The following is a 22,962-nucleotide window of genomic DNA, read 5'->3' as shown; positions in this document are numbered from 1 at the left end:
GCGGACTACATTTATCTAATGGCTTCTAAGTTAGACATTATTTTCAGTCATTAATAATAATAGTCTGCTTATACTTCCTAGCTTTACCATTACATTTGGAATACTTTACCTTAACTAAGTTGTAGTTAATGGTGTATTTCATTCGTACTTCACTGCAATGGTTTGTTGTGTTCTTACCACAAAGGTCACTTAAGCGTTAGGGTCGGAAAAGTGATTTTATTTCGCGCCGTTGTGTCATCAAAGTAAGCTAAAGCCACACACAGCTGTCTCACTTCACAACTGTCATCTGCTGCCTCCTCACACTACGAAGTTATAGTTCTGGTAAGAATTTTGGGTTTTGGGTTCTCTCGTTAGCTCGTATTTCTATGATATACATGTATGTCGGTGAATACATGAACCTAAAGGTTATTAAAACCGAAATTATACTGCTTATTTAAGTTTTCGGGAGTTCAGATTAGAATTTAAGCTACCTAGGTTAGCAAGGTATACTGATTTGCCATTTTATTTTAGCTAACGTGAGGCTAGCAGCTTGAGTTTTTCTTTTACTTTCAAGTCAAATTAAGCCATATCTTGTTTAACACAGTCAATTTAGGGGTGGTGGCAATGGTGAGAAGAACCTCCAGAAGTGTTAGGAAGTACACATCGACTCACAATTCACCAAAGAGCAATCTTCACCGGCCCCAGCCGCGGCCCACCAGGACCATCGTGACCCGCAGCCAGTGCCCCACCGGCGGATGCTTCTTCCACAGGCTCCCCTCAGAGGTGTACCACATGATCCTGGATAAACTGTCCGGTATGTGCAACTAGTTACCTTAACCTCAGTGTATCATGGCTTCCAAAGCACATCAGAGTTGGGCCTTTTGTAAAAGTACAAGTACCACACTGTTGTAATGCTCAGTAAGTTAAAGTCCTGCATTCAACATATTACTCAAGTAAAAGTATTAAAGTATTGGCATCAAAGTATACTTAAAGTACCAAAAGTAAAAGTACATACTGTGCAAATTTGCCCAATTTCAGAGTAATCTTTCATATGGTTTAATTAGAAATATTGATGAATTAATGTGTTTAGCAAAGCTGGAAAAGGTGCAGCTAGTTTTAATGACTTTGTATACTGCAGGGTAGATTGTGAACATTTCAATATTGGACATTTATGTGATGAAAATGTGTGTTTTTGTCAGTGCTGGAGATCAGTATGTTCAGCATGGTGTCCAAGGAGGTCACTAGATCTGTTGTGGAGTACATCTCCACCCTGGCCTGGAGGAATAACAAGATCATTCAAAGCTTTCACCCCTCAACTTTCCCTGAACAGACATCCACTATTGGACACTACAGAAACCTGGGTCAGTGGAAAAGTATATTTGGTTGAAGGTTTTACCTTGAATAGCTTTTCTCCTCAGTGTAGACTTAATTGGGATTTTTATATCTTTTGCTATCAACCTGTTGATCAATGGCATCCAGATCACTGATAGCCGTTTCCAGTATTTAACATATATTTAAATGATCATCACACAACACTAGGGATAAGCTACCCTCAAATGAAGGTATAGGAAAGATACAAACTTGTATTTTATTTTAATGTGATACTATGCTTTTGTGTTGAATGTGCCAGGTTTGTTGTTCAAGAGATGTACCCTGTTGCAACCAACAAAGGACAGGTTAAAGTTTATCTTTAGCGAGTTTTCACAGGTAAGAAAGGGACAGGGGAGAGGACAAGAACGATAACATAATATGAGATATTAAATGCTACAACAACGAAAGCTATGCAATCATACCTGGATAAAATATGTAATTTGCCTGATAGATTATACTTGAAGATGTTGCCTCATTTCTTTACATCCTTTGTAATGCTGCACATTGCAATGTTGTCATGGAAATGACACATTATTCAGTACTGATGTCATTTGTTCATAACCTATGTGATGATGAGGCAAACATAATAATCTGTTTTAGATCCCCTGCTTCATGTTGGAGCAGTGCTTGAAACCAGACTGCACTGGCTTCATCAGCTACGGAGTCTTCCTCCAGGTGAGGGCCTCATAGAAATACAGATTATTGTGCTTTAAACTGAAAATTGGATTTTTCACAATCACAATATGGCTTTGTGGGTATAAACTCAAGGTTGAAGCAGAATATATAATGTAAAATCATCATGTGAATCTTCTTTATCTCTGTGTCCCATTCCAGTGCTTGAAAAGATTTAAGCACACTCTTCTCTGTTTGTTTGTTGGATACTTTACAGACACTGATCGCTGGGTGGGATGAGCTGGAGTGTCACAGAGTGTTCAACTTTGTGTGTGACCTCACACATCTGCTGCAAAAAATAGAGATAGTCGTCACTGGAAAGCCAGGTGTGTTTTATGTGATTATTATACATTTTAAATAATTCTGATGACCTACTGTCTTTTGTGGAGAAAATTACAACAAATGTCTGATATTGAATGACTAAAAAACGAACTTATTTGTAGTGACTGGTTCTTTTCCAGTTGAGTTTGACATAAAAACCTAAAAAAAACATGTCTAATTTATGTTCTGGCCTTCAGGTGTGAGGTGGTACCAAAAGCTGCAGCTCCGTCTCTTCTGCCGTCAGGTTCTGTTGGACCCGTGGTCCAACGAGGCCGAAAGTCAGTTCTGGCTGATGCAACTCCTGAAGCCTTGGCCCCTGGTCAGCCAGGCACACCTACTGTTAACCCTCTATGGACCTCTGGGTCTGTGTTTAATTAACTTTAAGAGAACATATTGATCAGTTCATGTATTTTTTTGTCTTGAGAATGACGTTTCTGGATTTGTTTACATGACAACATGATCAGACCGTTATCTTCCTCTCCAAAAGTAAGCGCTATGCAATATTTAAAAAAAACACATCACAGTTAGTGGTGACATAGCCCTGAATTATTTTTTTTTGGCACCAGAAAATATATAGTTTCCTGTGGTTGATAACTATGCTGAAATGTGTTGACATTTAATTGAAATGTACAATGAAAGATGAGGAGTTTGAACAACAAGATGTTTTAGTGTTAAAAGCAAAATATAGTTGTATAATGTCACCCAAATGAACAACCTATCTTGTTGGACTCTGACCTGGGCAGCTTACACTGAAGTTGGAACACTTTAGTTTAGTTCAGCTTCCTGTAGTTTTTTCTCCATTGTGATGTGGTAATAACATGACACAGTCAGTGAGGTTCTCTCCTCTTTGCAGGCACCATGGGGTGGCAGGATCTGGTGGAGAAGGGTCTGCCTCACAACGCTCTGTGGGATCTCGCCCGAGCCATCCTGCTGCTTTTCAGCAAACTAGAAGTGAAAGGCCAGAATTCCAATTCACTGGTGGCAATATTCAAGGAACTCATTGGTAACATACTTCAGTTCTTTCTCAAATGTTTTCCTGCCAGTTATAGACAACATATTGGTGTCACTGATTGTACACTGGATTATCCTCCTCCTCCTCCTCCTCCTCCTCCTCCTCTTCCTCCGCACATGCAGTCATTCCTCAGCCGTGGCATGTGGAGAACGTGGCGCGTCTGTTGGTGCTGTGTGGCAGCAGTCTCTGCTACACTGTGCTAGCCAGCAAGGCGGTCAATGGACGACTTCTGGAGATCTCCAGACTCCTTGTGTACATCATACTGGTAAGGGTACTGGTTATTTTACCATCAGCTAAAATAAATTGGTTTCAATTAAATCCTCATTTAAGGTTTACCTGGTACGCTTAGTGGTTTTGACTCATATTGCCATATCTGCTGATTCTTGAGGGAGCTAAAACCTGACCCAACCGCACTAGGAAGACAAATTGGCAGACAGGTCTATCTTCTATAATAAAATGGAGTCACGTGTGCTGTCCTAGTGCTAAGTTTGATTAGTTATTCTGTAAACCTCTCCCTGTGGTTGCCTTAGCAGTTTAAATGTACACGTCAGCCCTAAAAATGGGAATAAATAAAAAAATGATGTTTGCCATTGGTTCTCCTGACTGGATGTGATCTAATACTTGATTACCTTGATTTGCCTTCCTCCTCAGGTGTGTGAGAAGGATGGCTATCACATGTCCTGGGCGGTGAAAATGGTGCAGAACCTCTGCAAGGTCTTCAGCACGCCACCGGAACGGTTCTGCTTCATTCAACAACTGGAGAACATGTTTTCAGATGTCACCAGAGAGTTTTTCGAGTTTTCTGTAACAGGTGAGGTATGAGAGCTTCCTAGGGCGCAAATTTAACTTAATTCTTCATTAGACTTGACACCAAAAAAGATATCTTGAAGAAACACTACTGAAAGTATTTAGATAATAAAAGATTAAAGAAACAAAGGAATGACATAATATTGACAGTGCAACCCATGTAAGGTGGAAGGAAGATGTAAATAGTTACTAAATAAAATATACTATATGTTTATAGATGTTGTAACGTACTATTTTAATGGATTGATATGATGTATGTATTCTGTTTATGTAGAGAAAAGGCCTGGTAGAGAGGTTGTTAGTTCTCCTGCATGTGTGTGGTTGTGTTTGTGCATGTATATCATCTGTGCAAGTATCCTCACTGTGTGTAAAGTGTGTAAACACTACAGAGTGGGGAAAAATCCCTGTAAGGGATTAATAAAGTATATCTTCTTATCTTGTTCTTCTTCTACTTGGGGAATTTAATTGCCTGCAGTGTCGAGCCGCTTGCTTTTAAATCTGTTTGTTGATGTTTGCCTCTGTATGTGTCTGACAGCTCCAACATTTGGAATATATAGGGTACTCATAATTTGTCTAAATAATTTATGTTTTGACACCATTCTTATTGCACATCCTAAAGGTTTGTTTGAATACCACGACAGTGATCACTAATACCATCATCTGCTCTCAGGAAACCGCCCTGAGGACAGGGAGACTTTCCAGAGCCTGAGCATCCTCCTGGACTCCTGCGCTCGCTTCCACACTAAATTCCTCCACATCTTCCTGAAATAGGAGCGGCGCAAATTTAAAGTGACAGGAAAATGAGTGTGGGAACGAAAAAATGTCAATAATGAAAAGGGTTGACTATAGAAGTGAACAAAAGAGGGAGATGAACCTTTTTGACATTAGAAAGACTTGAATGTGGAAGCCTACTGTTTGGATATCTAGGGGGAATTCTGTTGACAGTTCTCTGTACGCTGTAAACCCTGCATTTCTTGGTTGAAAATACAGCTGTTTAAATTGTTATGACCTATAAGCAATTAGTTTTTTACAAGTTTTATATTCCTTCGTAAGTTTTAAAATCTTGTTCTTTGGAAACATATTGCATGTTAATGTTCAAAAACTATTTAATATGTATTTATTATAGTAACATTATTTATTAAAATGTTTATTTATTCACGTTGAACCTTTCTGTAAATATAACTGTAATACAATGATTTTTGCATAATTTATGAAACTGGTATTTTACATTTTTATTTGTCATTTTTGTTTTCTTTTAAAGGCAGTATTTTATGGCTATCTTAAAAAAAAAAACTGAAACCTAGCACACATTTAGCAAATAACCTTTTTTAACCTCCAAGTAGTACAATATGTTTAGCACAGACTGCATACAAAATCAGTTAATGAAATCGGTTTGATTATGTCATGGAATAAAAAAAGCAAAGTTTAAAATAAAAATGTTACTGTATACAAAAAAAAAAAGTAGATTATCGGGACTGCACCTATATAAAGGTTACTAAACACGGGCGGTGGCGCTTGATTTTGCGTCATATACAAATGCATCTTTTTACAGGAATTTGTTTTCCAAGAAACAGGATGTCAAAGTCATAGCATGCACAGGAAGTAGTAGGCTATTTGAAATTGGAGTTTAAGGCCTACAACAACAAGTAACATGAATCATCCAAGTAGCACATTTGATCCAGTTACCGAGTGCACGTCCCGTCCATGGTCACAGGCATTTCAATTATTCACGTTGTCATTGTTTTGATGTATTCTGAAAAGAGAAAAATATAAGATTTTAAGAAATCTGGTTTGCTTTCTTTGTATATGAATGATTTGTAAGTTTGAAATAAAAAAGGCAACACCACAAAATGTTGACTTACAAAAAGAAATCTACCAGCACAACCACTTTACATATTGACATGATCCCGCATTAGAATACTTACTGTGAAATTTGTTCTATGGAAGAAGATAAAGACATGTTTTAATATAGACGGCACTTTGAAATTGACAGAAATTCAGAGATAAATGTAGCACTGTTTTTGTAATTTCATCCAGTATTAATGGTACATTTAATGAACACATTTACCATGTAGCCAATCCAACCCTTCCTGTAGACCCTCTCCTTTGATAGCATCGCTGGCACTGAAAAAATAAGAAGATGACAGGAAGTTAATCTCCCCATTGCACGCTTTCTCATGACTTTTTTTCGGACCCTTGATGTTTAAAGCTTTCTAGCTCTTAATCCATCTGCTTTCCATCTGTCTAATGAGTATACACACTGGTAAACACACGTATATGACTAACCAGGCCTTCAAATAGCTGCCTAATGCTGTGCCTCCTAATAATGTTTAACCTGGACCATGAACATGCAGGTATTGGAAAAAGGCCAAGGAAGAATTGAGTAAACTTCCCAGGTATCTTTAAGCTTTAATTCTCGTAACACAAAAGGTTGCATGGCTCAATTCAGTGTATTTCATCTGAGGGAAATGACTTCAAGACTTCATAACAGCCGCCATAGCACACGACTCAACAATATATCTGGAGGTGGAAAACTATTTCTTTTCAAAACAGAATCAGAAGAAATGAACTGAAGACTGGTGTGAAATAACAGTTGTTTTACCAGATGTGCCAGGGTTTGTCTTTGATGTTCTCCAAAGACAACAACTGTGAGACCCTGACCGAAGACATAGCATCCCTCAGATCCATCTTGTTGGCGAAGAACAAAACTGGCATCTTTCTATTGCGGATATCTGGAGAATAAGAGAGAGAAAACATTTCAGAGGGTCATCGGCAAACACTAATATTTTGGTTGATCTATAATGATCCTAGGATTATAGTGTTTATAGTATGCAGGAATATTTTATATCATATTTTAAATGTAATAATATTTTTTAAATTGTACATTAACTATTGAAAATAACACCATAAGAGAATTGTTGCCATGATAGAGGACTCAAAACTAGCTGGTTTTATTCAACCTTAGAATACGTGAAAACAAGCAAATATGAAAACACATTTTATAAAAAGGCCTTGTGGATAAGACATACAGTATATGTAAACCAGGCTTTCTGCAGGAAAAATAGTGTCAGTATTTCATTTGTATAAAATAATGATTATAAATATATACCTTCATGATTGAGAAGAGTGTCTAGCTCCTCTTTGGCAACAACCATCCTCAGTTTGTCACCGCTGTCGATGACAAATATGATGGCATGGCTTTCTCTGAGGAGGAAGAAGAAGGCATGATTGATAAATTACTGTTTTGGTTTTCCACATTTAAAGAGCAAATGTTGTGTTTCTCACTTGTAGTAATGCTCCCATAGGTTTCTGTATCTGCTCTGCCCAGACATGTCGAAGACTGTAAATGACAGGCTGCAGGCAGAGAGGGGGGGAAATCAGAGCTTACAGTAAGTGATACATAATGGTGCATTAGGCATTTTTCTATTTCATGTATTAACTAGTCAAGTAAATGTACATTTTTAAATGTCTATAAAATTCTACCTTGAACTCTTGAACCTCTCAATATTGAAGCCAATTGTTGGGACTATTTCTTGTGTCTGCGTCTGCATTCACCAACACACACAAACATACCAGAGACACATACAAACCCACAGAAACAGACAAGTAATGGCAAAAGTATGTCAACAAGAAAATAATATAAGGAAAGTATGATATGGGCTTTACCTGACTAACATGTTTCCAATCTGCTGACAATGGGCCTAAATGATTCGAATGCTGAAAACAAGCAATCCGTGAATGATTGCACTGAAAAACTTTGACAGGCCTAGTCACAACATTTCCCCTAAATAATTATGATATCAATAAAAAAAAAAGACTGTTTACCCACACGGCAGACAACAAAACATAAGTGTCTCAAATGTTCTTAGGAAATAACTTAATCCTCACAGTAAGGCCTAGTTTTTAAATACTTACGTTGGAAGGTTTGAGTTGGTTGATGATGGTGGTTTTGCCGCTGTTATCGAGCCCCAAACACAAGACGTTGACCTCTTTTTTCCTCAGGCCCAGCCAGCCTGAGAGTTTATCCAGCAGCCCCATTAGACTTGATTAAAGTCACACTATTTTACTGTCAACGCATCATCCCATAGAGAGTCTATCTACTGGAAGAAATAAATTAACTAAATTAGATAACTCTCACAGAGACAAACAATAAGGATAAACATAGCCGTGGACAGTGTGTTCCTTGTGCTTGCTGTGAATAGAGTCACAAGCTGAGACGCAAACAGGGCAACCCAGCTTGTGACAAGTAATCCAATTAGGGCGAATTAAGCTCTGTGAACCTCCTGCAGACCTGACCATGGAGTGTGCAGCTTTCCAGGACTCCACCCTGATACACTTATTCACTACTTGCTTAATTGGAGCTATTATATAACTGTTGTGTAAGTCTGCAGTCGTTTGCAGCAATTCAGTTAATGTTTGACAGGGTAGTGCTGTCACACACACACACACACACACACACACACACACACACACACACACACACACACACACACACACACACACACACACACACACACACACACACACACACACACACACACACACACACACACACTGGTGTGTACAAGAAGTGCAACCACACAAGGCTAAACACATCTATGTGTATAAAAGGAACTGCGTCAGCTCACTAATCATATAAATTCAAAGAAAAACCCAACAGGACTTCTTGTTACACACCAAGAAATGCAAGGGAAACTATGGATAGGACAGTCACAGTAAAATGTGGACACTATAAACACGTACATGTTTATGGACATATTTTAAGCTCTGGAGTTGTAAAATCATGATTTCGGAATGATAGCAGGAGGTTGGACTTCTCACGTGCCAGACCTCAAGCTTGTCAGTCATACAACAGCTCCCTCCTTCGGTCATCAGTTCGGTGTTGGACTTCCAGCAAGTTGTCAGGTTTAACAGCTGGTAGAAATCATATACTGTACTGTAGATTTGACACATTCTTCATTAAACGCTAATTAAACAGATGGGCGATGTGTGTACTGCCTCTGATGTTTCTTCAATGAAGAAGACATTTGGCAACCTGAAAGAGTTAGAATTTACTTCTTTGAATGAATGGAAACAAAAGTAAATGAGCAGTCAACCACCAGAACTGTTCATCTTTATTTGCAAATAAATATTCGCTGTAACTGCCTCTTACAGTGTGCAAGATCTACAACATCTCTTTGGAAATTATAGAAAAATAAAATACAAGAATTATAAGTATACTTGTACTTTGTACAAAAGAACGTTCTAACATTGCTCAGCAGTAGAACATGCTAAACAAACAGCATCTGATATTCTCCTTATTCTGTAGAGGGGTGGTGACGGGAGCATGTTTGTGTGCAAAAATGTGTATGTTTAGATGTGTGCGTGCACTTTTCCTACTCCTGCAGGCCCGGATGCATAACTACGCTGAGTCCAAAGGCACAGATCTCTGGATCCCATTGGCCTTTGACATTTTTCAACAATCCCAACTTTGTAAAAAGAGCTGCAGAGCGGTGGTCACTCTCTTAAATATGGAAAAATACTCGAAGTAATGGCTAGGTCCTGTGTCCTTATTAACCACTTTAATGTGTTTCTATCTTGCATGGTTATCAGACTGTAAGGCATTCTGTTCATGTTCATTTGTGTGTGTGTGTGTGTGTGTGCATGCATGTGTTTATTACTGCTGAATGACACATGAAGTGTTATGATGCTGCTGTTTATGTTCATTCTCTCTCTGCTGTCCTAAAAGTCATTCACTTTTCCCTGCTGGGCCGCACTGACCCCACAAATCTAACTCCCCAGGCTTTAGCTACTTCTGCTGCTTCCAACTCTGCTAACTACTTATATTCTGCAGCACTGCCTACTCACCACTGACTTAGCGAATGAAGTAAAATGTTGAATTTTAATGGCAAACATCGGACAACTTGACATCATCTACTGCGGATCCAACAGTTTTCATTTCACGTCTATGTACACTGGGTTTTCCATACTGCCCCTAATGCCCCAACCTTCACATGGCCACAATTTAAGAACAGGCTAGAGGAGAATTTCTCTGTGAAATTCATCAAGGAGAATACACTGCTCAGCCATCATAGATCCACACTGTTGCAAAAGTGCTCTGCATCAGCGTGTGTGCAGGCAAAAAAATCATTGAATGTATATGAAAGCAATTCTGAAAAGCCTTCTAAGTCCAGGTTGAACTTCCTGACCCTTTCAAACTCTCCTATCTATATCTAAGTTCTGTGAACATTCATATGTTAAGACAGTGGAGATTGTGTACTTTCAGGCAATGTATAACATTCACAATCCAAAATAAATCAGGCTTATCGCACAGCTGTGAGTAGACTGATTGCTAAACATGGTCAGAATAGACTTGTATGGTTATTCATCTGAAGGCAACAGATCCAGTTCTGCAAGCTGAGCATGTGAGAATAAAATCAGGTGGAGGATGAGGAGTGGGCCTCATGTTTACACGTCAACAAGAGTTCTCTCATTGCACAATTCTTCATCTCTCTCTGAGATACTGAGGTGACTGCATAATACCATATTGCTGATTTGGATAAAAATCTTAAATAAAAACATCTTAAATAAGATCCAGATTTACTAGGGCTTTCACATACAGGACTGCACATATATAGATATTAGGTTATTATAATAATTATCGATTAATTGTCTATACACTTTTTAAACATTCATGAAATCTCTTACTCCCTACTTCTTTCTTCAAGTATTAGCGTACCAGATTCTCTGGAGAGAGGGTAAACTAAAGCAATTGCAAATAATACTTTCATGACAAAATTATCCAAACTCCCAAAAAAAAGGTATTGAAGATACATTATTTCTATAAACCTTTAGATTGCACACCCGATAGCAGCTACATGAGCAAATAACTCCGAGCGAAAAGAAAAAAAGTCAGAAAAGATTCAGTAGATTACGTTTGCAAATCTACAATTCTAGATATTGTTGCTCCACACACAAAGTACTGCTGCTGCAACAAGGCATTACATTCCCCTAAGTGAGGGCCTGGGCCAGTCTTTAAAGCCAGGTATACTGGGGAAGGGGTATATAGTAGGAAAAGTTTGTTACTACTGGATGTGAGGGAGACTGGGGGGAAGTCTGCTGTGGTAGTCTGTCAAATGACCTCCTGTATGAGGCCTTAAGACTCAGGCACAGGCTGCAGACTGTCTGTCCAGCAGTCTACACTTCACTTCCCTCTGATCCGTCTATCTGTCCATCCCAGCTTGTGTTATAGTGTGTCCTCATACATGGAAACCCTTCTCCTGTTCGTGCAGTATCTGAAGGCGGAGGGTCTGTATGCTGCTGCTGATCCGCCTCTGGTGGCCGATGAGCTCCACCCCTATACGCCTCACATCTCTAGGCCGAGAGGGAAACACAAACACAAACACACAAACACAACGCTTTAAGACTTACTTGCGAGGACTTTTCATTAACTTTGATCCTGAAGGCAATGTCTTTACTGTCTGGTAAAAGCCAATATGATCGCAAATGTGCCATTAACCTCCCCTTGACTTTCCTTAGTCATATAAGGTTATTGTTAGGTTAGTATATTTATACAGCAAATTTCAGACACAGAAGAAAATGTAAAGTGCTTTACATAGGCAATAACACATAATAGTTAAAAACAAGATAAATTGAACAAAAATACAAATCATAAAAGCTAGAAATGTGTTAAAAATAGACATTGTAAACACACATAATGCTGCGAAAAGTGCAGAAGTGTAACATCGAAATATAGTTAAATGAGCTCTTGAAAAGCAGCTGTAATTTAGAAGGGCTGATTAAGGATTAACAAAAGCAGGAAACATTGTCAGTCTGAAGTGCCCTTGTAACATGTAAATTGAACTTGTTAAACTTTAACTTTGTTAAAGTTTGAGTGTCCTTTAAGCAACACTGCTGCTAAGAGGCTGATTCTATTAGATTTCTTGCCATTTTATAGTTATGTTTTAGTTTTGCTACTCACTCAATACTCATCCTTGCCACAGAATCCAATGTGTTGTAGCCAGCTGCCATGAAATTGCTCTTGTACTGACTCATCTTAATGGAGTCCAGCCAGTCCCCGATGGAGATGAACATTGGGTAGTCCATTTCCTCCCCCGGAGACTCTGGTAGACTGATAAAACAGAGAATATGTCAGATCGTGCCAGTATTTCAAAAGTACCTCAGAAGTGGATGACACACCTTAATGGCTTAAACTGAATGACGCATATTTTGAGACGTAGGAGGAAGAATAAACCAGTATATTCACCCTAACTTGACTGGATTTAGGACTGATGTTCTATCACAGCTCATGGTTAGTTTTAACTTTATTGATTTTACCACTCTGACCTCTGCTCAAAAACCTTACAAAGCATTTCCTGATACTAGGATGTCTTTAATTGTACCTCCGAATGTCCTCTACCAGTGGCAGTAGGCTGCTGGGGTTACGGATGAGTTTGTCCAAGAAGGAAACAACATCGGTGAATTTGGGCCGATGACTCCTCTCCTTCTGCCAGCAATGCAGCATCAGTTGGTGCAGAGCCACGGGGCAGCCCATCGGAGCAGGCAGCCTGTAGCCCTCTTCAATAGACAGAATCACCTGCAGAGACAATCACACGTGATGAAGGCTGATGTAAATGTGGCTGCTGTATTTGAAATTAATTAGCTTGGAAAATTGAGCTATTTGGTTGGAAAGTTTAGCTAAAGACTTGACATAGAAATCCTGGTCAAGTCACTGAATAACCTACAGGTAGCATTGATAGACATTGTATAGATTTTCATTGCATGCAAGGTTTGAGGGTCTGGGGTTGCATTTAAATCCTACCTAAGTAATGACAAAATTATTTTGTGAAAATCTAAGTAAAATTAAGGTTAAACTTAAGTCAATTATAGCTTTTCACAAATGACATGTCAGAATATTGTAAATCATGAACTTGAACCAGGTATTTCATACAATTAAAACTCATATTTCCTTTATTTCAGATTTTTCTGATCCATTCCATTACTTTTCACACAATGGTTTCACAGCTGGAGATTTAATAAAGAGTCAGAAAAACGAATGTCTACAGCCACATTAGCGATTCTGTGAGATTGTAGACTTGCATAAAATTGCTATTGTTATTCCAGGTGCTAATGCTAACATATTGTTCATCAAAGGCAGGAGAAGCCGTCATCTTACTGGAAATGAAAGACAGGGACAATTTTCTATCAGAGTCGCTGGCATGGCTAATAACAGACGAACAACAATGACATTTTTTTTACATTTTGAACTGAAATATCTATTTCTTTGAGTAACCCTATTCAAATGACCCACTTTCGTTTGATACAGATCTATTGTAAAAAAAGATAAAATCATAGAAACTCAAAGATAAGGGCTCTTAATTGTTTTATTTTAAGCCTGCATCCTGAACCAGAGTAAAATTATTATATAACATTTTTTTGTAAGCTCCTAACATTTCACATAACCTCTCCCTGGCATGTTTGACTTCCTGTGTAATACAAAATAAGTTTAAACTTGATATTTTATTCATGAGCGTAAACCCTTCTGTTACTTCTGTACTAACAATCAGATCCAACATGTATCACCCGTACGTGCCATTTTCTTTTTTTATCTTAACCGATAGCATATATTACTGTAGCCTCCATACTCTAGATCTCCATTTCATATCTGTGAGTCTATGGGAAACCAGAGATCCATGTTTCTTTGTATGGAGCAGCGGTATGCGGCTGCCTAGGATGAGATAGTGTTTGGCTGCTTTTGCTGCTTGGCTGGCCTTTTGCCTTGGAAAGCACTTCTAAGCAATCCCCAAACAGCACAAATCCTCCCCAAATCCTGGGACCTTGGTGAATGTGTGTGTGTGTGGGTGTCTGTGTAGGGATGTGTACGAGTCTATGTGTAAGGGGTTGAAGGGATTATGGTGGAGCTTTCACACTCAGCGGAGAGAGGGATGGATCTGCTTCCTCCATGGCCCCTTCAATCCCTGACCACAGCCCAGGGATCAGCGGGTTGCTCAGCCACACTGAATCCACAGCTTTAAACTCCCCCTCTATCAGAACCATGTCCTCTGAACCTCTGACCTTCAATGCTCTTTTCTTTCTCCTTTCCCTCTCCCTCATCCTTTTCATCCTTTCGGTATATCTCCCCAGCATTTCTGTTGCTCCCCTCCTCTCTCTCAGAGGTAGGCTTTTGATGCGAGGAAACAGTCTGGGAGCAGGTTAAAGGGCAGCGATTTTAACAGATATAACGGAAAATAAACTCAGAATTTTCTCAGTGGAGCAGGACGTGAATTGAGAAGTCAATATTGAGGTGTGCCGCAGTGCTAGAGGCTAGAGAACTCGTCTTGTGAGGGGAATATTGTGGAAACAACATGAATGCATCTCTTACATCCTCTAGGAACGATCAGTGAGATGCCTCAGGAATAGTTTGCTGGAAAGGTAAAACACCAGGAGGGTTTTCATGTTCACAATAAACTCAAGGTTCACAGGTTCACAAAATCATCGAGCGGCTTCTAAACCTATACAAAGAGGGTCTTGAATATGAGTTGCATTGTATTTAAGATATGATGCGTTTGTGAGATTCGAAAGCTTTTTAATTTAGTTATCAGTAGGAAAACTGCTATATCGTTCTTTGTGTTTCTCTGAAGAACATATTCCTGGGTCAATTATTCAGCATGTGACAAACAACAGGAGACAACCGTTGTGATGTCAACAATACTCACATCCTGATTTGACATCTCCCAGTATGGCCGTTCCCCGTATGACATCACTTCCCACATGACAATGCCATAACTCCACGCGTCGCTTGCTGAGGAGAACTTCCTGTATGAGATGGCCTCGGGAGCTGTCCACCGGATGGGGATCTTACCACCCTGTAGACACACGTAAAGAAATAGGTAAAATGAAATCAAAGTAATTCTGTTCCATGTGCTCTTTTATTCTGACCCTTTCTGTGTTTATCCCCTCACCTCACCTCACCTTTACTTCTTTCAACAACAGTGTTGTGGAGTAGACAGTTAAACTGCAACTCCACAGACACAGCATTTCCTTCATACAATAACGTCAATACAAACCAGGAAATGGAGGTCACCGTGGGCTCAGACAGGTTTACAAAACAGCATCATTTCAGTTTTTGCCGTCTCAGGCAACTTTATTTTTCCCGAGTTTGGTCGGAGAATTCAGGACAATTGTGATGTGATGCCTTCAATTGTCGGATGTCTTAAGCTTATATTGATATCAATGGTCTACAAATAAAATCTGTGAATGGATAATTTAAGTGTTCCAAGTGCATTTCCGGATCTGGGGTAAACGACTACATACTTTGGAAAATAAAACATGATAAGCATCAACAGCAGCACGTAAGTGTTTTTGTAATGTGGTGATACCACAGAGCAGCTGGCAGGGAGTGTCTTGTAAACTCGAAGTGCATGTCTGTAAATTGAGTTGCTTTGACTCTACTCCTGTAACTTTCATAGTTCAAGCCTTCTAGCTCCACTATTAATGAGGTTCTCCCACAAAGCAAGGAGAAGTCAGCAAGTAGCGAGCACGGCTGAACATAGTGTCCTTGTTATTACTGTTTTCACAACTGACATGTGTATTGTTTTAAATAAACTCATTGTTCTATATGTGCCTTATATGAAAAACATAGTTACTACGGTTGAAAGCACTAAGGGTTAGATAGTTTTTTGGAACAAGGACAGATGATCTAACAAGCACTACATTGAGATTTCTTTTTACATTGTCAAATGAGAGAAGAATAAAGGCATGTTTTTTAGAAAATCTGCACAAATGCCCTTTTGCTACAAATGACTGAATTTCCAACAGTAAAACAAGTAAGAGTTTAGAATACGAGTATAAGTAGGAGATGTAACGTGCTGTACTTTAGCTATTTGTACTGTATCTGTGCCCTGTAGTGCTAAAACAGGCAAAGCTGGCTTTATAAGAAAAGGAAGACAACAGTTATCTTTGCTGGACTGTCAATATTGCCATCATAACATTTTGAATGCAAATACTGAATGCATTTTGCCAGAACTTTATGGTTTCAGCACATTGCCTGCCTTATATACCTGAATCTCCAAGCACAGGTTTTTCAGATAAGCAGATGGTTTACCTTGCATGGTACAAAAAACAAATGTTTCAATGTAATGCCAGTTAAAAGTCTTTACCATAAAGGTGTTTTATTTTACAGGTTTTTAATGAATTCAGATTTGTTAAGTCTAGTAATAAGTAAGCAGCTTCTGTTTGGCTTTACAGGTGAGTGTCAGGTGTGTACCGTGGTGGTGTAAGCAGCCTCCGGGTCATCCTCCAGAACTCGGGACAGGCCGAAATCTGACACTTTACACACCAGGTTGCTGTTGACCAAGATATTTCGGGCTGCCAGGTCTCGATGAACATAGCCCATGTCTGACAGATACTTCATGCCCGAGGCGATGCCACGCAGCATGCCGACCAACTGGATGACAGTGAAGTGACCGTCATGTTGCTGACAGGGAGAGCAGGACATGGAGAAGAATCAGAAGTCATGGCAAAAAGCAGAAATAGCAACAAGAGGAAAAGGAGGGTCTATAGCGAAAACAAAAACAGACACTGATAGAATCATACTGGTGGTATGTATTGAGCTACACAATAAACTATAAGGAATACTGACAGTGATTGTTGCAGAAAATAAGCAATAGTTTGTTGAGAATCAGGCTGGCAGTTTATTTTAGGACAATAGCTGTTATTTAAGCTTCGAGGAGCAAAAAAGTGACACAGTTAAAATGTCTATGCTTCTAAAAACTGGTGCAATATAGTTCAAGTGTGATCAAAGGTGATTTTGTGGGCAACAAACATATAGCAAACCAGCGTGGTACATCCCAGATTCCAAGGACTAAATGCTAATACTTCTCTTTTTCGCACAAGTCCTTTATCAGAGCATTTAGCTAGCTAAACTTTTTTGGACATGCAATTTTCATGTTGCATTAACAGCCAGAGACAAAGACCTTCAGTAGATATGTTATGGCTAGTCTTTTTTTAAACTATATTTATACCTGTATTTTTTATATCATATCCCATTGTTGTTATATAAGACTGTAACCACCTGAGGCTGGAAACAGATATATTCATACTTCTTTTTGAGTTCTTTGTTCACATCAACACTTACCCTCAGGAAGGAGTCCAGCGATCCATTTTCCACGTACTCCACCACAATCATCACAGGCCTGCCTGCAAACACACAAACACAACACACTGCTTATTTCTCCAAAGTTATTTATTTTTCTGATCAGGAAAGTAGTGGCTGAATGAGAGTATTGACACCCAAGCCATCATCATTTTCTAAATAGAAACTATGATGTACAGTTTAAAGCTCATAAACTAGAGAGTGGATCTTTGTCTGTGCATTGATTTTCCTGCAGGTTCGGAAAGGTAAACATCGTGATTGATATCTTTAGATCAGAAATGATAGTTTTCTGCTGAAATTCAACACATTTGAATTCAAGCATAATAAATTAAACTGGTGATTTTGAAGGACATAAATGACTGAATGTGAGAACAACACAATAATATCCCTTTGTAATAAACTCAGAAAAAGGGCTTCGGTGAAATCACCAGTGTAAAACTGCAATTATTTCCACCATATTGGATGTGGACAATGCTGAATCAGTGAGGGGATTTCTGGCAATTATTATGCAAAACGCCTTAATTTTCAAATGTCAATGCATCTTTTATCATCTATTATGTACTGTTAGCATCTAAACGTGTGCACATGACAACGTGGAGCAAAGACAGATCAGCATGTTACATTAAGGCTCAAACTATTATTCAAGGGACACTGGTTTCAACCTCTGATGGAGCACAATATATTGTTCTGAATCTTTTAGGTGGGACACAATCACAATATGTACATATGTATGTGTATGTGTGTGTCTGCCTGGGCCATAGAAAAGAAACAATATGTTTGTGGAAACATACAGACCATCAGCTGTTGATTGAAGCCTTGAGTAATGCAATGAAATCATATAATTTTCCGAGGGGACACGTTCAGTATTCAGTCCATGTATTACATGAAACATTAGTTGGAAACAGGTGCGAGCACAGTCTCGCTTTCAAAATGTTATTGTTTCCCCAAAGAGGATCCCTACGGTGCTGCAGATTGACTGCTTTACAGCTGGGCGCTGGTTGTCCAGGCCTGTGTGAGCTGTAAAACATTCAGAGCTGCTGAAAGAGAAATACAAATGTTACTGTAGTGAAGAAACACTGTGACGTCACACTACAGATTCAAGGAGCTTTTTTTTCGTCACGTGGGATTGTGAAAAATCACATGGTGGAAGATGGAGTGCCACTGGAAAGATTTGTAAAAGTGTTCCTATAATACATCTGAACGGCTTTATAAGCTGCAGGATGTTTTTGGTTTTACTGTATAAGAGCACAATGTGTGATAGCAGTGTCACTTTATAGAGAAAGAATTGTTGATCCGGACACAAAGAGACATAAAGAGAAACAGCTTGTGACATGTCAAATCAAGTCTAAATGACATCTGTCACCATCCACTTTATCCCATCAATGGTTTTATATTTGCTGTGACAGACAGGCAAAGCTACACTGCGAGTGTACTACTTGTATGTATCAGCCTTTCGAAATCTGACACTAGTGTTAAACTGGGATGTTTTGAACATTTTCATCGAGTAAAGATTGATTTGATATAATTGATTTGTTACATTCAAGGTCTTTGATGTAAGAAATTAGATTTTATCAGAAATGGAATCTTTCCAACATTATGGGACTAATGGGTCGGCACAAATAACTGTTGATTGGATCAGCAGTGTAAAACAAAAGATCAGTCACAAGGAAGGACGTTAGCTTATATAGCGTGTATATGTATAACAGCTAACACCGGGGCTATTAATGTGTGCATCGACAGCAAAGTAAACCAATCAGTTTGTGTACCACCCTTACTTTAATAGTTACTAATTGCACTAAAAAACAAACTTCCAAAAAGTGTTTTACTTTTACAAGAGGAAGGCTTCGAGCATCATAGAAGAGATGGAGATTTAGTTTGACACATTTGTGTTGGAATTCATCCTCAAAACCACTTTTTGAAAATGTGTAATTGGAATAATCTGGATACATCCGAAATGCAACACAAATTGTAAAAACAGATGATGCTAACCATGTTCATGGCAGTGAACTCATCTCCTTCTGCACCTTCACTAAGTTTAACACACAATGTTGAACAGGCACAGGTGAAAAAAGATATCAGCTCCTTCAGAAAATGCACAGGCTTTGTGATCTGCACCTTAATAAGTTCATAATTTATGTTACACTTTACATGCTGAGTTTAATATCTTGCAGTTAAAGAAACCTAAAGAACAAGCATTTTGTGGCATACACCTTCAGAAAAACTGGGAAATATTCACCATGATAATACTCACTTTCTAACAGCTTGAATTAGCTATCATTTAAAAGAATTAGAGTCAAATGAAGCAGGCCATCCACAAGGGAATGTTGATCCTAACCTGTCACAAGAGTAAAGAAGGCACGTTGGGTATATGGATGGATGCATCAGAATACTTACTTCAGACCATCATGCACGTTTCCTCTTTTTAATCTACAAAATTGTATCATCATACCCTTCAAATTGGCAGATACTTTCCCCCACCACCAATCCAAGAGGGATAGTCAGGAAATGATTCGATCAAGCTTGGCTTTCCTGAGCTAATTAGCAATTACTGAAAACAATATATACTTATGCAGTGCAGCGCCTGAACGAAAACAAACGCACCTGTTCACCAGAGTCAAATGTGTCACCTGTTATTTCAGAGCAGGTATAGCAGTCAGTCACAGCACAATACTCACTATAATTAGTCTCTGAAGAACAACAACAGATGTGGGGAGTGAGAGATTAAGAAAGTGAGTGAAAAACAAACAGACGGGCAGAAAAGATATGCTTTTAAAGAACAATGTCTCTCTATATACCCCACTGTCACATCTTGTTCCCCAGTACCTACATATAAGTACTGCTAAATACTGTGCTTAGTATATTAGTACAAAAGAGAACACCATAATCTGAGTAATTACACGTGTTGCGGACTGTAATCTAATACTAATACCATTTATTTCAATGTCAAAGTACAGTTTACAAGTTAAAAATACACCTTTAAGATGTGCCAATATGGGTTAAACTGACATTCAGACTGGATTCATTTTTAACTTTAAACCTATTCAAGCCCATAAAACCCATAAAAGGAAAAAGGGTTTATGATCATTCTACAAGAATAAACAAACACAAGAAATCCGCGAAAAGGCCTGTGACAATATTTCGAAGGTGTTGTGATATCAATAGCTCAGGGATTCAGAAATAACACAGCTCTCTAAGAGTCTATTCAGTGCATCCTGTCAGGGCTGTTGTTGATGGGATGAAAAGTCCTTGCCGGCCACTCACAATGTTTTTATTTTTCTTCCTCATATGATGTTGCTCAGTATTTGTTTTTTTCACTCAATTGCTTCAGAGATGGTTGACTGTATGGATCTATTGTTTAATTTATTGTTGCTACACATCAGCAATAAGCAGCTTTTATGTAATAAAGGCAGTATTGGCCTTTAAAGACCCTTATCAGCCAAATCCTTGTCAGCAGGGTCAGAGCTGAGGAGTGTCCTCTATCTACATTCAGGGAGGAAAGAGGAGGCAAAAAGTCTTAAGGGGACACATTTATATTCACAGCGATGTCTCAGTTTATACGAATCCCTGTAAAAACAACCATATGTTGCGCTGGGTGAACCCTGTAAAACACAACTCGTTAACAAGTCCACACACACACACACACACACACACACACACACACACACACACACACCCCCATTGGTGTGTACAAGAAGTGCAACCACACAAGGCTAAACACATCTATGTGTATAAAAGGAACTGCGTCAGCTCACTAATCATATAAATTCAAAGAAAAACCCAACAGGACTTCTTGTTACACACCAAGAAATGCAACCCTATAAAGTGATTTCACTGTAATTTACCATTCGGAACAACCACAAACATGAACTTACCCATCCGATTGTGGTCTGCGCATCTTTAACAGAAAGATGTTGGTCTGACAGTGTCGTTATCTTTATCTAAGAGAGTAACCGAGTGAGTGTACAAGGGAATATGCCCCACACAATAGAGGATTGTAGAAAAGAAGAATTAGAGCGGGTTCAGGTAGTCATCAACAGTTTCAGTGTTGTTTAAACAGCATCAAAGTAATTCATTCTTCAATTTTGCTGTGAAAATGTAAGAAAGTGAGTTGTTTCTTATTTTTAAATCCACATTGAAAACATCTCTATAAAGGTTTTTTCAATATAAGCTAAATAAACTTGAAAATAGATCCATATGTGAATGAAAAAATGTTTGGTTTAATCAGTGGTAGATAAATTAGTGGAGAAGGAACTCTATTGCTAATAATCATGTCATCGTATCACATGTTCAATCTTAGTGAAATTGCATCTTCCTCAACACTACTTACTTTTGGTGACCACCCCTTCCAGTCTGATGATGTTGGGGTGGTCAAACTGGCCCATGATTGACGCCTCGCGGAGGAAGTCCCGCCTCTGACGTTCCACATAGCCGCCCTTCAGGGTCTTTATCGCTACGGCGATCTCCTTTTTCCCCGGGGTTCTCAGGCGTCCGCTGCACACCTCTCCAAACTCACCTAACACACACACACACACACACGCACGCACGCACACACACACACACACACACACACACAGAAACACAGTATGGAGTCCGTTACTATCACACACCATCAGCAGGCAGTGTAGTCCTCCACCTGGGGGCACTGTTGCAGTTCCCATCTAAACTCCAGCATTATTGCCTCTTCTCTGATTAGTTCAACTCCATGAAATTGTCCCCTTCACTTTCTAAAAAAAGCCTTAAATCTATTCTTATACGTTCTTTTGTTCTCTAAACCTGTTTAAGCTTTAATATTCCTACAGTCTGCGCAGAGAATATGACAGTGAGACACTGGGAAATGGAAAAAGCCTCCTCTTTAGTGAGTACAATGGAGTAGAGCGGGTTCACGGCAATTATACGTGCGGAATAAAAATAGATCCTCTCCTATGGCACATTTAACACTATTGTTATTCTTACCAACATGAAATGATCCACTTCGCCCACATATTGGAAGATATAGACACAAGTGGATGAGTGTATAATAGTGTGTGCAGGTGTGTGTGTTGTGTACCGGCTCCGATCACCCTCTCGATGCGGATCCTGGAGGGGTCGATCTCCTTGGTGAACTCATGGACGGCCTGTGTGGGGTCTTCATACGTGTCAGGGTCCACATAGGTCTTTATTCCAGGGAAAGGGACTGTGAGAACAGAGAAAAAATGTAAAGAGACAATGTTAAAATTTGAAGACTTTGTAAAAGTCACATAAATTTAAACTTTGAAATAAAGGATACATTAGAAAATTGCATGTCACTGCCATTAACCTCTACAGTACTGCCACTGCTTTTACCACCACAACCACTAATCATCCTACTGCGGCTGCAACAAATAGCAATAACCAGGGGTACTAAGGGGTACGCCTGAAGCGTAAAAGGTTGCAAATTTAAATAAGAGAAAATATGATTTGATCGAACATATTGACATATTTTGGTACCAGGAAATCACATGAATGTGGGGTTGTCCTTTATAAATGTATTGTCAAAAAACAACAAACAGCTACAATAAGATGCCTGTCAGAACATGCAGACCAAGACGTTATAAAATCTAGAAGAAAAAACAATAGCTGCCAAGTGAGTAGCCCTGCATCTAGGGACAATAAATATGAATTCAACATCAATTGGGTCTCCCTTTAGAAA

The 22,962-nt window shown here is 39.0% G+C and overlaps 3 protein-coding genes across 4 annotated transcripts in view; 1 reads left to right on the top strand and 2 right to left on the bottom strand.

Annotated features, from left to right (window-relative positions):
* The first annotated feature begins 374 nt into the window (after nucleotides 1-374).
* On the top strand, nucleotides 375-5,765 carry LOC134867437 (F-box only protein 47-like). Its single transcript, XM_063887998.1, has 11 exons — nucleotides 375-384; nucleotides 584-793; nucleotides 1,179-1,340; nucleotides 1,610-1,686; nucleotides 1,951-2,025; nucleotides 2,240-2,348; nucleotides 2,541-2,705; nucleotides 3,197-3,346; nucleotides 3,478-3,620; nucleotides 4,007-4,166; nucleotides 4,833-5,765. Exons 1-11 carry the CDS (start codon nucleotides 375-377, stop codon nucleotides 4,931-4,933), a joined length of 1,362 nt encoding a protein of 453 aa, XP_063744068.1. The 3' UTR covers nucleotides 4,934-5,765.
* Nucleotides 5,766-6,087: 322 nt separating this feature from the next.
* Nucleotides 6,088-8,366, bottom strand: LOC134867388 (ADP-ribosylation factor-like protein 6). Of its 2 annotated transcripts, XM_063887925.1 has the most exons (7): nucleotides 8,078-8,366; nucleotides 7,829-7,879; nucleotides 7,646-7,707; nucleotides 7,448-7,516; nucleotides 7,272-7,366; nucleotides 6,765-6,894; nucleotides 6,088-6,286 (listed from the first exon to the last, which is right to left on the bottom strand). In XM_063887925.1, exons 1-7 carry the CDS (start codon nucleotides 8,198-8,200, stop codon nucleotides 6,214-6,216), a joined length of 603 nt encoding a protein of 200 aa, XP_063743995.1. In that variant the 5' UTR covers nucleotides 8,201-8,366; the 3' UTR covers nucleotides 6,088-6,213. The 2 variants fall into 2 exon arrangements, with proteins under 2 accessions (XP_063743995.1, XP_063743996.1); XM_063887926.1 differs by lacking the exon at nucleotides 7,829-7,879.
* A 978-nt stretch (nucleotides 8,367-9,344) lies between these two features.
* Nucleotides 9,345-22,962, bottom strand: part of LOC134867385 (ephrin type-A receptor 6-like) — a 135,823-nt gene continuing 122,205 nt past the window's right edge. The window contains exons 10-18 of the mRNA XM_063887922.1: nucleotides 22,342-22,467; nucleotides 21,618-21,807; nucleotides 17,277-17,334; nucleotides 16,407-16,616; nucleotides 14,857-15,006; nucleotides 12,544-12,737; nucleotides 12,396-12,408; nucleotides 12,123-12,262; nucleotides 9,345-11,515 (exon numbers count right to left, since the gene is read on the bottom strand). Of these exons, the coding sequence (XP_063743992.1) occupies nucleotides 11,401-11,515; nucleotides 12,123-12,262; nucleotides 12,396-12,408; nucleotides 12,544-12,737; nucleotides 14,857-15,006; nucleotides 16,407-16,616; nucleotides 17,277-17,334; nucleotides 21,618-21,807; nucleotides 22,342-22,467 (1,196 nt within the window). The 3' untranslated portion in view covers nucleotides 9,345-11,400. The remainder of the gene's footprint in view (nucleotides 11,516-12,122; nucleotides 12,263-12,395; nucleotides 12,409-12,543; nucleotides 12,738-14,856; nucleotides 15,007-16,406; nucleotides 16,617-17,276; nucleotides 17,335-21,617; nucleotides 21,808-22,341; nucleotides 22,468-22,962) is intronic.

The sequence above is a fragment of the Eleginops maclovinus genome, chromosome 7 (assembly GCF_036324505.1).
Source record: "Eleginops maclovinus isolate JMC-PN-2008 ecotype Puerto Natales chromosome 7, JC_Emac_rtc_rv5, whole genome shotgun sequence".
NCBI classification, from domain to species: Eukaryota; Metazoa; Chordata; class Actinopteri; order Perciformes; family Eleginopidae; genus Eleginops; species Eleginops maclovinus.
Note: the sequence above shows the minus strand (reverse complement) of the source record. Positions and strands in the feature narration are given on the sequence as shown.

Bases quoted from the DNA above. Each gene is read 5' to 3' on its own strand.
- LOC134867437 (XM_063887998.1), top strand. The intron at 2,026-2,239 runs GTGAGGGCCTCA...GATACTTTACAG, and splicing joins GCTACGGAGTCTTCCTCCAG to ACACTGATCGCTGGGTGGGA. The intron at 3,347-3,477 runs GTAACATACTTC...CCGCACATGCAG, and splicing joins AATATTCAAGGAACTCATTG to TCATTCCTCAGCCGTGGCAT.
- LOC134867388 (XM_063887925.1), bottom strand. From the start codon at position 8,200: ATGGGGCTGCTGGATAAACTCTCAGGCTGGCTGGGCCTGAGGAAAAAA. The intron at 7,708-7,828 runs GTAAAGCCCATA...TGGTGAATGCAG, and splicing joins ATTGGAAACATGTTAGTCAG to ACGCAGACACAAGAAATAGT. The intron at 6,895-7,271 runs GTATATATTTAT...CTTATTCTCCAG, and splicing joins CACTCTTCTCAATCATGAAG to ATATCCGCAATAGAAAGATG.